General features: G+C 43.5%; 1 protein-coding gene across 10 annotated transcripts in view; it reads right to left on the bottom strand.

Annotated features, from left to right (window-relative positions):
- CPLANE1 (ciliogenesis and planar polarity effector complex subunit 1) overlaps window positions 1-15,000 on the bottom strand; it is a 286,624-nt gene that overhangs the window by 112,551 nt on the left and 159,073 nt on the right. For all 10 annotated transcript variants that reach the window (XR_015055411.1, XM_085871012.1, XM_085871011.1 and 7 more), the window contains one exon: window positions 4,978-5,132. Coding sequence is in view for 9 of the 10 variants with exons in the window: in XM_085871012.1 (XP_085727138.1) it covers window positions 4,978-5,132 (155 nt within the window). In the remaining variant the exon portion in view is untranslated. The remainder of the gene's footprint in view (window positions 1-4,977; window positions 5,133-15,000) is intronic.

Below are 15,000 nucleotides of genomic sequence, written 5' to 3'. Positions count from 1 at the left end.
AATTTGGTTGTTTTTTTGGGGCTTTGAAAATCTAGTTTCAGACAAGCAAGTTGAAGGAGGGAATAAAGGCAACATATATGCTGGGACAGTCGAACAATAGGCAGATGCAATAAGCAAAGTGACAGATAAGAAAGGGCAGAGCTGGAAGGAAAGAAATGTAAAGAACTGCAGGGAAAAGGGATGGGTTGGGGTGGGGTGTGTGTTAAGGAGGGTGAAGGAGATCACGTTTTGCAATGGATCATGACCTCTGGTGAAGTAATGCCAAATTGAAACTGGAGGACTGGCAAGATGGCCTGGAGGTATGAACACTCAACTCTGAGCTGGCTGGCCTGGGTTTAAATATCAGCCCAGCTATAAACCGTCATTAAGGTGTTTAGTGTGCAGGGTGATCCATCAATTGGTGGGCCGTCCCTCATATGGACATTAAACTACATGTCCTGTCTGCCTGCATTAGTAAGTGGAAGTTAAATAATTGCATGGTGTAGTTTGCTGAGTAGGTGAGCTATTGCAAGCACCCTGGCAAATTTTCCAAATTCCTGCTCTGATAAACAAGGGCACTTGGATTAGTGGAACAGCCACATACTCCATACAAAAGAACAAGAAGAACAAGAACAACAAGACAGTTCCAGAAACAAGAGAAAACTAGGACACTCGGTAGAGCACATACCTCCGCCACGTAATGCCTGATCCATGAGAACATATCTGGCCCAATACATTTTTGAAATATCATGCTGTAGAATACTACATCGTTTTTGGCCCAATCTCTCAATGGTGAAGAATCACTTTGAAAATTAAATACTTCTCATATCCAGATCCAGATTCCGATCTTCACCAAAATCAAATAAATTTGTTGTGGTCACACACCCAACCTGTCCACCAAATTTAATCAAAATCGGTCCACAACTTTTTGAGACATCGTGATATACTGTACAATAGTTTAGCCCTATCTCTCAATCGTGAAGAATCACTCAAAAAGTTATCAGATCCAGACACGGATTCGGAACTTCACCCAAATTGAATCAATTCTTCCTCGTCACACACCCATGTCCACGAAGTTTCATCCGAATCTGTCCACAACTTTTTGAGATATCGTGCTATATATCATTTTTGGCTCTATCTCTCAATGTTGAAGAATCGCTTTAAAAATTATAGTAGTCGAAGCCGGATCCAGATATTCACCACAATCTAATCAGTCGTCCTCATCACACACCCAACCTGCCCACCAAATTCCATCCGGGTCCATGTACAACTTTTTGAGATATCCTGTACACAGACAGACAGACAGAGAGGGGTGAAAACCTAACCTTTTACACCTTCGGTGGTGGAGGTAATAAGAACAAAGATGAACAGTCAAAACATGGGCTGTATATATTTTACAAGGAAGGATTACTGAATGAAGGGGTGCATCCAGGTGGAAATGGAAAGGATCTAAGAAATGAAAGAACAGAAAGAGCAAGACCAACAGGGAGTTGAGGAAAACCAGAGGCAACCAACATGTCTGCGATGAGAGAACAGCAGGCCTTATTTTGCATCTCAATGTGAGATGCCAATGATATTGAAAGCTTAGTTTACACAGCATCCACGAAAGAAGGTGAGAAGGGAAGCAACAGACGATAGGAGATTAAAGTACTCCGTTGAGGATAAACTGACACAGACTTTGTAAGCTGTGCAAAGTCAAGATAAACCAAGTATGGATATGGCACAATAAAGGACGTTCAGTCTGTAGTTGGCTTTGGAGGCCTGCATTTTGGTATATGATCTCGCCAGAAGGAGTCGTGGTTGAAGATGCAGTCCAGAGGTTCAAGTGTGTGAACCTCTTAGTAGTTGATCATGCAAAGAGAAATGTAAATTCATTTTACAATTCTTCCAAATAAACATTGAAAATGAGATTTATCTGGTTTGAATGATGTGTTCTAATTGTCAGACAAACATTTGATAATTTTCAGGGTCAGGATAGAATGAAGCAGCTTCTGCTGGCCATGGGTGGGATGTCGCATCACAAAACATAATGTGGAGTCACCTTCAAAGATGAAAAAGAAGGTTTACAGAGCATCGGAGATGTCATTTATTTATATGAGGAAGAAGGCTCGATATAAGATGCGACATTGGAGAAGCTCCAGCCTCGACTGCAAGAAGAGGGGAGAGGATTACAATGAGAAATTCACATGGACAGGGTAAGTAGTGGAAGTCTGTAATCCAGGAAAGAAGATGGCCATGCGTGCTTCAGAAAGAAATTGCGGTAAATAGAAAAGATGCCCGACTGCGTCAAATGCTTGACAGCCCTGACCAGAGATCGAGATCTACAGCCCCCATCCATTGTTGAGAGAGAAGCAGCAGAATATCCAAAGTTGATTGAATGGAATGAAATACAAACTGATGAGCAGAGATCAAAAATTTGAAAAGAGGAAAGATAACACCAGCTACAATGATGGATTCCATAACTTTGCTCATCATTGAAAGTGGGATTACGAAGCTCTAATTGAAAGAATCGAATTATACGACATTCTTGTGTAAACAAACAGATTTTTGGTACTAAAGAACTTTAGTATGGATACATACAAACACGACATAATAGTGACCAAAGCTTTTCGTGCTGCACTCTTCAGGGTAAAAAATTGCATCAAGTCAAGGAGGAAGTGAAGGTGCTTGCTTTATACGCAGGTCTCAATAAGGAAGACACTGATTGGTTCAACCGTAATGACGTCACAGTTAATCTGAACGCCCATTGGTCGGCTCATCATCTTCACCTCGAGCTCCCATTGGCTGGAGCAGAGTTCGTCGATGATTGACGTTTGCAACCACATCTTGGAGAGAGGGGGGTGGCTTTCACCTGAGGTCCATTCACCATTTGTTACTGTACTTCCCTTGATCTTTCCATGCTGAAAGAGACACAGAGATTGTACAAATTCCTTTTGACGACATAATATTGGATCAGTGGTAAGGATGAAGGTTGCTCCCAATATACATAAATTAAACGAGCTCCGACCTCGGCTCAATATCCTGAACATATCTGCATTGTACTGGTCTGCACAGATAGGGTTGGCAACCAGGTGCTGTGCAATGGCAGATGAAGCAGGTACAGTGGCCGATGGTTGCTGGATATTTCTACATGCTCGCACTGGTTGTGTTCTAACACTCACAATCTTTATTCGAATTGCCAAGGGGACGTGTTGCTTGATCCGATCAGCCCATGAGCCAACCAAGGGGCGTTCGGAATAACCGTGACGTCATTACGGTTGAACCAATCGGTGTCTACCTTGTTGAGACTTGCTTATAAAGCACGTGCCTTCACTTCCTCATTCACTTGCTGCGATTTTTTTACCCTCAAGAGTGCAGCACAAAAAGCTTCGGTCACTATTATGTCGTGTTTGTTTGTATCCATATTAAAATTCTTGTGTAAGGGTGTGAAGTTGGATGTTTTGCAAGCTGATGGAAGATGGCTTTATTTGAAATACAGAATGAAAAGATAAAAGGAGGAGCCAGAACAGAAAAGGATTTGAGAACACGGGCACTGATGCTGACTGTGTCTGTCACTGAGGTAGATACGACGATGATGGTCAGAACATTCTCCGCAATATAATGTGAAAACATTACAGTGTCCAGGAGACATTGGGTATAATGAGATATGGTGCAGGCAGAATGGCATGGGTTGTATGCTTTGAAGGAAAACACGTTAAGATATTTTGATTCGTCTCCAACAGAATACAGAGTGAACAATTAATCTGTAATCTGATAAGAGAAAGAGAATGCAAGAGTACAGTGCCTTCAAAAAGTATTCACACGCCTCAACTTTTGTCACATTTTGTTATGTTGGAGCCTGAATTTAAAATGGATTAAATTTTTAAAATTGCCACCGATCTCCGCAAAAAAAACCCAAAAATGACAATGAAAACATGTTTTTAGAAATTCTTCCAAATTACTTGAAAATGAAAAGCTGAAATGTCTTGCGTCAATAAGTATTTGACCCCTTTGCTATGACACTCCAAATTGAGCTCAGGTGCATCCAATTTCCTTTGATCATCCTTGAGATGTTTCATTCAACCTGCCCGCCATTTTGTCAGAATTTCGTCATCACTGTGCACCGCCATTTTGTCGGAATCTCGATGTTCCTCAGCCCTGAGAGCGGGTTTCGCAAATTTGATTGGTCAAGACAGCTTACAATTTTGCCATAATACTGCTAAACTGGAGGTTTTTGGAAGTGCAAAAAAGGCGATTTGTTCAGCAGTGTTCAAAATATGAAATTTAATTGAAGTCCCTCGATCAGGGAATGACAGACACAGACAGAGTGAACCTACTGCTGTCCATTCCTTGCACTTTGCATGTGTGGAAATAAGTCAATACAGATGACTATAACCAATACATATTCGTGCTTATTTTGTATATGTTATAACAATGTTTTTCATGGTTTTTTTTTCATGCTGTGACATCTTCTGAAACAGGTATTTATAAAATCGAAATTTCCAATTAATAAAATAAGGACATTTTAAAATATGTTACATGACTACTCTTACACATACACCTGATCACACAGTCTCACTCATACGTATAGTGATGATGAAAACGATGTTAACCCTCACACGACTCCAGTTGCATGATCTCCCTTCAATATGGAAAGATACTGAACAGCAAGCACACAATGTCTGCACAGTACCAGATGAAGATCACCTACTTACTGGGTCACTTTAAAAATTGTTGGTCACTTCAGTTTTGAATATAGATCAAGGAGTTTTGATTTTAAGCTTAAGCTTATGTTTTCGATAATGTTAACATTCACTCTAAAAATCAAAGAAAACGCTGCTGATAACTTGCTGCTCTGAAACGAGGAACATTTTGAGACTTAGAAATTTCGAATTCTGGGGCTTTATTATTGTCGTGAGGGGATAATGAAGCAAAATATAGAGATTGCACAATCTTAACGACATATTAGCAAAAGGCAAGATACAATATGGAAACAAGTTCACATGTGGATAAACGCACCAGGTCTTGTTCCCCTCTTGGAATGAAGTATCTCTTCACAGCTTCTCTGTGGCATTGTCTCTGAAGAATTATTGATCGAGACAGTTGGATTGAAGAAAACAGAATGCTTTTCTTTTTTTGAAAAATCCTTCTGGCAGATGGCTCGTTGACGCTGCCTGAAGTGGGGGAGGGGGATATTACAGAAAAAAAGAAGACAAAAGGAACTGAAGCATAGGCCAAAACCACTAATAGAACAAAAGCCTGAAAACGAAAAAAAAAAAAATTAGAAATTGAGATGTTACACATTATTGGACTAACTGTGAAGCAGTGCATTGGATAATGTGACATGAACATTTATATAGTTATTAAATGACACGTGAACCCGTTGGGTTCCCGTTGTGACAGTGGTTGATAAAAAAAAGATAGCTCCAGCGAACTATACTGCTGAGGTTGTTTGCATTGATCAAATTCTCCCGAAGAGTACTTGACTGAATCGGGAATTGATATTTTAGTTATTTTTTCGTTGCCCGATTTTAAGAAAACTTGACACTGCACATCACAAGAGAATGGTGAGTAAGGTAGGCTGAAAATTTTTGCGATATCGTGTACTGTTTTGGCTCTATTTCGGGAACATACATTCATACATATATACAAAATGAGAGTTTTAGTAATATATAGATAATTTGACATGGAAGAAATTGTTTATTATAAATGACTCTGTGATGTTTGTTGAAGTGAGTTAATGCCAACAGAAGAGTATTTAAGAGTAAAAAGGTACCAAGTATCAATGCTGTAGTTAGACTTTAGTCTGTGTGGAAAGATCGTGAGAGTTTGGGAAATCTCTCATTACTTCTGGATATTGCACCATCTCGTGTTTACGAGAAATTTCAAGTGGGTTCTGGTTATGGAACCATGTAGTAATTTTGAGTAGTTTGGAAAGAGAGTGGCTTTCACAAATGTTCTTGTACCAAATATATATCCTTACTATAATTCACGGACCGGTGTTTGTTTGTCGCACTACTCCTACAGTTCTGGGTTAATTGCATCCAGACTTGCGACATCGGATCAGCATGACCCGAATTAATGTATAGGGAGGATTTTATCTTTGCCGGTGGTCTTGGGGGGAGGGGGGGAGGGGTGGGACGCAAATTCTCAATGTAAATGTGTATCATGCAGCGCCGCCTCCAGGTGGAGGAGGGTATTTATTACAAGTGTCCACCATTTACAGTGCAGTATTCCTGTCCCCGTGTCTTCCAGTACAGTGAGGTGTTTTGAATTATAAGCAGAGGGTATGTTTTTGCATGATGCACATAACTCGGGGAGGGGGGGGTGCATATACAGAGCTGTGAGTTGCCTATACACCACCCAAATAAAGGTGTGCGTCAGAAGAATGTGTGCATGCTTGGAACAAAATCGCCCGTAGGGTGGGTATTCTGCTTGTAAATAGTAAAGCAGAAAAAACTGCATGTAGGACCACGCAGGTGCACTTTGTGCACCACTTATGCCTAACCCTTCATTAAACACCAATTTGGATTACACCTGCCTGCAGGTTGGACAGTGAGCAATCTAAGAACCTCAGGGTTTGTGACATTATTAGTTTTAGATTCCATGTAAGGCTAAAATAAAATGTTGTTGGGCTGAGAGGAGAGCCCAGAGGTTTCAATTTCTGAACTGTTATATAAACTTATATCCCAGTGCTTCACATGCAGAGCATTGCAGCAAGGAGTGTGCTGTCCCCATCAGATGGGAGATTAAGCCAGGGTCCCATCTGCCAGCATTCCCTCATGGACAGTAAATATATCACCCTGCCTTTTATAAGAGTCAGTGATTGTGTACCGGCACTGGCTGTGCTACAACGAAACTCTCCCTCAGCACCTAAAGTACTGGCAGCTTCCTGAGCTATGACATTACGTTGAAGGACGAAAGCAAAATAGTCATGTTCAATGGACTCAACTTGTCTGACTAAGGCCTCAGTCACATTTGCTCTACGGCAAGGATAAGGCGGCTGTACACCCTCTGAATTGACAGAAACGTGCGGCGGCCGCAAGGAAACTGAGGTGGCCTCAGGGTGGCCCTACGCCGTTTGGCTATATTTTACAGGCCGTAGGGTCGCCGTGGAATGAAATCGCGGAGTTATAACTTTTTTTCATTTCTACGCTCGACGCAGCAATTAGACAAGCCAAGCTATGACGTAGATGTGTTCCATGTCGACCGTACATAGGGTGTGCGGTGGGCTTGCATTTTCCATGCGGCTACCGTAAGCTCTTCTCAATGAAAAATGAATTTTCCCAATCCCCAAAAAATTACGGCGGCCACACTATCTACACGGTCGCCGTACGGTGGCCTTGCGGTCAGTGTGACTACCTGTGGGCAACGCAAGGTCGACGCACGGTTCCCCTACGCCCGCCGTGCACCTACGTACAGCCTCCGTGGCAGTCTGCATCGACCGTGCGTCCACGGTGCGCTACCGCTAGAGATCGGAGTATAGTTGTTTGCCTATACACAGTGGTGCCCCCAGAATCTGAATTTAGTTCGTTCCTGGAGGCTGTTCGGATTGCAAAAAGTTCGGATTCAAAAAATATTTTCCCAATAAGAAATAATGCAAAGTGAATTAATCCGTTCGTGGACCCAAAGAAAACCCACTTTCAAAACACTTTAAATTGAAATTCCCCATGTTTAAGGTAAAACAGGATGAGTAAATGACCTTCAGTGGCAGTGTATTGTATGTAAACTGGTACAATCACCACATCCAAAGGCCCACACAGGCTCGAGCTCCGGCCTGGGTTTCCATCGCTCGCGCACTCTGCGAGAGCGCTGCCCCCAGGGCAGCTCATCAAACATGATGCCCGCAGAACCACAATCACTTTCATCAAACGCATCGGGCTGACATAATCATGGATATTAAAAATTACAACCGGTTTTGCTGTGAAATTCAATCCTTGCCCGACAGTCCGTCACACCACGTGATCGGATTGCTTTTTTGTTAATAATTAAAACACAAGATGATTAAAAAAAAAAGATGAAGGTGAAAACACAAGGTAAGGCCGAAGTCACATTTGGCTCGGCGCCCGGAGGGTCTACAAAATGTACAGACACTCGCAATTATAAAGCGGCCGCAGTATTTCCACGGTCACACAATGTAGCAGTCACATATGTTTTTATTTTTCGGGTAGCCGCACGGAGTGTTTATACATTGTGGAGACCGAAAACGTGGGGGTGCCGTAATTTTTTTGGGGTTGGGAAAATTCATTTTTCATTAAGAAGAGCTTATGGCAGCTGCACGGAAAACGCAAGCCCGACATACGGTCGACGTGGAACACACCTACGTCATAGCTTGGCTTTGTCGAATTGCTACGGCGAGCGTAGAAATGAAAAAAGTTATAACTCCGCAGTTATAATTCAACGGCACCCCTACGGCCTGTAAAATATAGCTAAACGGCGTAGGGCCACCCTAAGGCCACCTCAGTCTCTCTGTGGCCGCCGCACGTTTCTGTCAATTCAAAGGCCGTACGGCCGCCTTATCCTCGCCGTAGAGCAAATGTGACTGAGTACTTCCACCGATGAACTGAATGAACAAAGCACGAAGATGCGGGTCGAAAAGGTGGGGGAGACACGTGAACAAACATGAACGCAACGTTTTGTTCGGTTTTTAGCTCGCCTGTTCGAACAACAGAGTTTTTTTTTTTTTTTTTTTTTTTTTTTGTATACCTTGGTCGAGGCTCGTATGAGAGCAAACACACAACTCACAGCAAGGAGGCATGAGACAAGAGGGGCGGGAGTGGAAGGGACAAAACATTGGGGAACAGACACAGGTGAACTGTGGAAGGGAGAGGGATGGGGATGGGACGGGGAACATGGCGAGGGGAAGAGGGACATTAAAGGGACTTTCAGGAAGGAAAGCAGGAGAATTGAAGGAAGTGGGCTTGGGTGGATTATCGGGGGTAGAAAAGATCGAGGATTTGGATGGGGGAAGATAAGAGGTGGTGGTGAACAGCTGTTTTGAAAGCCTGGAGGGAAGAATGGGAAAGAATAGAGTGAGGAAGTTTATTCCAAAGGCGGGAAAAAAGAGGAATGAAAGAGTGAAGATGAGCAGTGATTCGTGATTTTGGTAGTTTTACCAGAAGGGGGTTGTTGGCGGACCTTGAGCGCCCTGTGGAAATGTGGTTGGGACAAATCGCAGAGAGAGCAGGGGGGCAAGGCTGGAGAGGAGTCGGTAGAAGACAGAAAGACCACCGACCAACCTGCGGTGATTGAGTGAGAGGCCCAAAGACTCAGCTTCATTGCGGGAGATGCCAATGATCTTAAAAGCCCTGGTTTCGACAGCGTGAAGTCGAGAAAGGTGGGAGGCAGGAGCACCAGCCCAGAGGGGAGAGCAGTACTCCATCAGGCTACGGACAAAAGCTTTGTAAGTGGTCAGGAGCTCAAGAGGGCCGAGGAAGGACTTTGCACGACGGAGGATTCCCAGTCGGCGACTGGCTTTTGAGGCAAGGTTGGAAATGTGACTTTCCCAGGAAAGGTCATGGCAGATAGTGAGACCCAGAAGCTTGAAAGAAAAGACTTCTTCCAGAGGATTGTTGAGAAAGTGGATGGGGGGTTTTGTAAACGGTCCTTTCGAAGAGACATAGTGAGAGTGTGAGATTTGTCTGGATTGAAAGACATGTTCCACGTGTTGGACCAGTTTGTGATTTTATCCAGATCTGCAGTGAGCGAAGAAGCTGCTGCTTGCCGGTCTGAGGGATGACAGATGGTACGGCAGAGGGTGGAGTCATCGGCAAAGAGAAATAGAGGATTTTCCAGAGAGTCCGAGAGATCATTGATGAAAACCAGAAAAAGAACAGGGCCCAGAACGCTACCTTGAGGAACTCCAGCCTGCACAGGAAGAGGGGATGAAAGAACTCCATTTAGGGCCACACGTTGACTGCGACAGGAGAGGAAGTCTGCGAGCCATGAGTGGAGATGGCCTTGAATACCATGGGAAGAGAGTTTGGTGAGTAGGGCAGGGTGCCAGACTGTGTCAAAAGCACGTGATATGTCCAGGGATACGGCTCGGATTTCCTGTCTGGCATTGAGGACCTCCATCCATTGATGGGAGAGCAGTAGCAGCATATCTAGGGTAGAGTGACCTGGTCTGAAACCAAATTGATGATTGGAAATCAAGCCATTGGAGAAGAGGAAGGATTTCATGTCTGAAGCGATGATGGATTCCATAACCTTGCTGATGATTGGGAGAAGGCTGATTGGTCTATAGTTACAGGGATCTGTTTTTGCACCTTTTTATGCAGGGCAGTGATGTTAGCAGATTTCCAAGCAGATGGCAGATGACTTTGGGAAAATGAGAGGGTGAATAGAACAGAGAGAGGGTGAGCAAGAGCAGAAGAGCAGGCTTTGAGGACACGTGGGCTGATGCCGTCTGGACCGGTTGCAGAATCTGACTCGAGGTTTGAAAGCAAGCTCTCCACCTTGTCAGGAGAAAAGGATACAGAGTCCAGGGACAGTTGGGTGCGACTGGGTAAAGTGGGTAGAGATAGTGATGGGTTTGGGACACAAGATTTAGCTGCAAACACCGAGTTTAGACATTCAGCTTTATCACGTGTGGAATCAGCAGTGCGGCCATTTGAGGTAAGGGAGGGGATGGAGGGGGAACATACACCAGAAACAGATTTGATTAAACGCCACCAGGATTTTGAGGAGGGAGAGAGGTTTGAGAGTTCAGACTTGAGATGAGAAAGATGTTGTTTTCTGGCTCTCCTGAGGGTAGCTACACACTTGTTCCGAGCTTTGTGGAAAGAACTGAGATTGCCCTCAGTTGGGTTTGCTTTCCATGAGGCAAAGGCAAGTTGTTTCAGGACAACTGCCTCGCCACAAGCTTCAGTAAACCAAGGGCGGGAGGAAGGGTAAGACAACTGAACACGAGAGGGGATAAATCTGTGCATGAGGGAGAGCAAGTTTCTTTGAAAGAATTCCCAGGATGAGTTGATGTTTGAGAAAGTAGTGATAGGAGACCAGTCTGTAAGTTTGATGGCTGCTCGGAGACCCTGCCAGTCGGCTTGAGTGAAATTCCAGACTCGACGGCGGTGAGGTGGTTCTCTGATAACAGCCAGAGAGATGTCCACTTTAACAAGGACGTGGTCAGAAGAACCAATTGGAGCGAAGGAAGAGCAGCAGATATTGTCAGGGAAATTTGTCAAAATAAGATCCAGAAGAGATGGAGTACCATTGGTTGAGATCCGGGTCGGGAAGTTGACCGATTGAGTCAGTCCCAATGAGTCACAGAAAGCTTTTGCTGATGTCCCATGGCAGGTGAGAGAGGTACCCACACCTAGCCAACTGGCGTGATGACAATTGAAGTCGCCACATAAGAGGAAGAGAGAGTTTGGATGAGAAGATAGAAGATGGTCCATGTTTTCGGAGAGTGAGGTGTAGATGGAGTCATCACTGTTCGGTGGACGGTACAGTACACATATAAACATGAGGTGGGAGTGGAGGGGAAGCCGAAGCCAGAGGTATTCCTGGGGGTGTGGGGGAGTGAGAGCAGTGCAGGGAGAGTGAGGAAAAGAGTCTTTGATGAAGAGAGCAACACCTCCACCAGGACGAGGCTCAGGTCTGTCATACCGTAAGAGGGAGTAACCAGGGAGAGATACTTGGGAGTCAGACACGTCTTGGGAGAGGAAAGTTTCTGTTAGGCAGATAATGTCTGGTTTGACAGTGGCAACCTGCATGGAAAGATCTGAAAGGTTTGAGCGAAGGCCCCGGATATTTGAGGTCCACACTTTTAATGAAGAGGTAGGGGAGGAGGCTTGGGGTGGAGGGGGTTGAGGGGGGGGGGGAGGGTAGGACGATGGACGAGGGGGGGAGGTAAGGAGGGTTGCTGAAGGAGTGTGGGGTATTGCAGAATAGCGAGGGGAGGGGGCCGAATGAGGAGGAGAAAAGGCTCTGTGGTGCTGGGAGAGAGGGGGGACAAGAGACAAGGAAGATGGCAGTTGAGTATTTGAGGAGGTGCAGTGAAGAGATGGAGGTGAGAGGGCAGTGGAAGGAGGCAGGTTGGTGGATGAGAGTGGGGGCAACTTAGAGAAGGAAGAGAGAGGGGGATGAAAGGAGGGAGAAAGGTGAGGGGGGAATTTTTGAAAGAGGTGAGAGGGAGGCTTGGAGGGAGAAGAGTGGGATGGTTGCTTTGAGAGTGAGAGTGAGGGGTGAGGGGGGTGAGTTGGCACTGAAGTTGGAAAAAAAGAATGGTTGATGGAAAGCGAGCATCCATGGCAAACTGTGGTTTTTAAAAGTTTTAGGTCAGAGATGCGATTTAACACAATTCTTGATGGATGCAATGAAGGCGAATTCAGAGCATGGAGAGAAGAAGCGCTGTAATAGTTGGATTTTTTAGGCAAGGAATGAAGGAGAGGTCGAAATGAGAGCAGTCTGTTAAAATAGCAGAAGAGTAGTGCATTGTGAAACAGTAAAGAGTACCACATGTGTGAGAGAGGAAGATGAAGCATTATAAGATCGTTTTTGTTGTTAATATTAATGTATGAGAGAGTTCAACAGATTAGGTCATGGAAGTGTAAAAAAAAAAAAAAAAAAAAAAAATCGAGGAAGACGAGGAGGAAGTTAAGAGGAAGAAGAAGTAGCAGAATCGGGAGAAGGTGAGCGTGTTGTTGTTGTTGTTGTTGGGTATTTTTTTTTTTTTTTTTTGAGATAAGAAAGAGATTAGTTGGGAGAATGGGGGATGTTTGGAAAGTGGGGAGGATGAAAATTGAAGGTAATGGGGAGGATAGAAATTGAAGGTAATGGGGAGGATAGAAATTGAAGGTAATGGGGAGAAAATACAAACAAACAAACAAAAAAAAACGATCGAACACCAAGTGGAACCGGTAGGCCTCAAGCCTAGGACTAGGCCTCAAACACCAGGTAAGAACGTCGACATAAATGCTCACAAAATAGCACGATTTTTGAAACAAAACCGAACTAGGAACACACATTAACATGTAGGTGAGAAAATTAAACAGTTAAAACGGGACAAATAACAACCGGAACTTAACTTTGAGAATGTCAGCAGGGAGCCCCGAAGGAGACCTCTTGCCGCTCAAAACCGGAACCGGAAGTGCTATAGCGATACCCCCGGCGTGAGCGTCAGCGTGAAAATGTTAAATTTTTTGATGCACAGAAAAACTCCTCGACGGATTTCGACGAAACTTGGTGGGGTGGGGGGGGGTAGGTATGGTCCAAGGATCATGCCATAAGATTTTGGACTTGGTCCCCCCCCCCAAAAAAAAATTGTCAGAGAAAATTTTTTTTTTTTGCATTTCTACATGTTTTAAGTGATTTCCAACCCCCCCCAAAAAAAAAATTGTTAGAGAAAAAAAAATTGCAACTTTTTTTAAAACAATTTAGATTTCTTTTTTTTTGCATTTCTACATGTTTTAAGTGATTTCCAACTCCCCCCCCCCCCACAAAAAAAAATGTTGGAGAAAAGAACTATAACTCTGTCAGCACTGTTGACATCATATTTAACGAGTTCATGCCCGTAAAATAAAATAAGAAGAAGAAGAAGAAGAAGAAGAATAAATAAATAAACCACACAGGCCGTTTCTTCACTCTCGCGTGCCCGTACGTGCGTGACCCGGAAGTTCGATATTATTCGCAGTTACCATTATTCGCAATTTATTTTTAATACCCAATTATTCAATTATCGCCAACGTATTTTACCTTTTCGCAATGTCGTGGCAAGGAAAAACAAAAAGAGAAGAGAAGAGAGAAAAAATTTACTTCCTGGTTCGGAGCATACCAGCACTCTGATGTTCCCGAAATTTTATTTATACACCGTCTAATATGAAAACGATCATAACTTGGGCCATTGTGTTTATCTATAAATGCGCATAAGAAATCGAGAAATTATTAGAATACACAAAGTCATCATTATCCGGAAGCCCGTACGTTGTAACCTGTAATGGGGAACGCGGCTGTGCTTCCCTTCCCCATCGGCCACACCCACGCAACAACGTGTCTTGCCATTGGTTTGTTAAATAAATGGCCATAACTTGGTAACCACTTGTCCGATTAATATCAAACCTTGAAAAGGCACATCCTCAGGTCCCCAGCAATATACCTGGCAAGTTTCAATTAGATCGGACCAGTGGTTGTCGAGAAACAGCGGTCACACACACACACACACACACACAGACACACACACACAGACATTGCTGGAATTATAGATAGATGAAGAAGATACAAGGTTCACTTGAGTGACCCAGCAGTGTTGGCGGCGGAGGTTTTGCACTCTCCCGAGTGCTCCCCCTCGAGTTTCCTTTCTAATGTTTTTATCTACCACACTATTTTTTATACGCTCGATGTATGTGTATATATATATATATATATATATATATATATATATATATATATATATATATATATATATATATATATATATATATATATATATATATATATATATATATATACACACACATACATATACAGTGGGGAGAACAAGTATTTGATACACTACCGATTTTGCAGGTTTTCCCACTTACAAAGCACGAAGAGGTCTGTAATTTTTATTATAGGTACACTTCAACTGTGAAAGACGGAATCTAAAAGAAATATCCTGAAAATCACATTGAATGATTTTAAAATAATTAATTTGAATTTTATTGCATGAAATAAGTATTTGATCACCGACCAACCAGAAAGAATTCCGGCTCTCACAGACCTGTTAGTTTTGTCTTTAAGAAGCCCTCCCATTCTCCACTCATTACCTGTATTAACTGCACCTCTTTGAACTCGTTATCTGCATAAAAGACAGCTGTCCACACTCAATCAATCACACTCCAACCTCTCCACAATGGGCAAGACCAAAGAACTGTCAAAGGACATCAACAACAAAATTGTCGACTTGCACAAGGCTGGGATGGGCAACAGGACAATCGGCAAGCAACTTGGTGAGAAGGCAACAACTGTTGGCGCAATTATTAGAAAATGGAAGAAGTTCAAGATAACAGTCAATCTCCCTCGGTCTGGGGCTCCATGCAAGATCTCACCTCGTGGAGCCTC

The sequence above is a fragment of the Eptatretus burgeri genome, chromosome 2 (assembly GCF_056783735.1).
Source record: "Eptatretus burgeri isolate ZD-2024b chromosome 2, Ebu_testis_v1, whole genome shotgun sequence".
NCBI lineage: Eukaryota > Metazoa > Chordata > Myxini > Myxiniformes > Myxinidae > Eptatretus > Eptatretus burgeri.
This window is presented reverse-complemented; position numbering and strand designations above follow the sequence as displayed.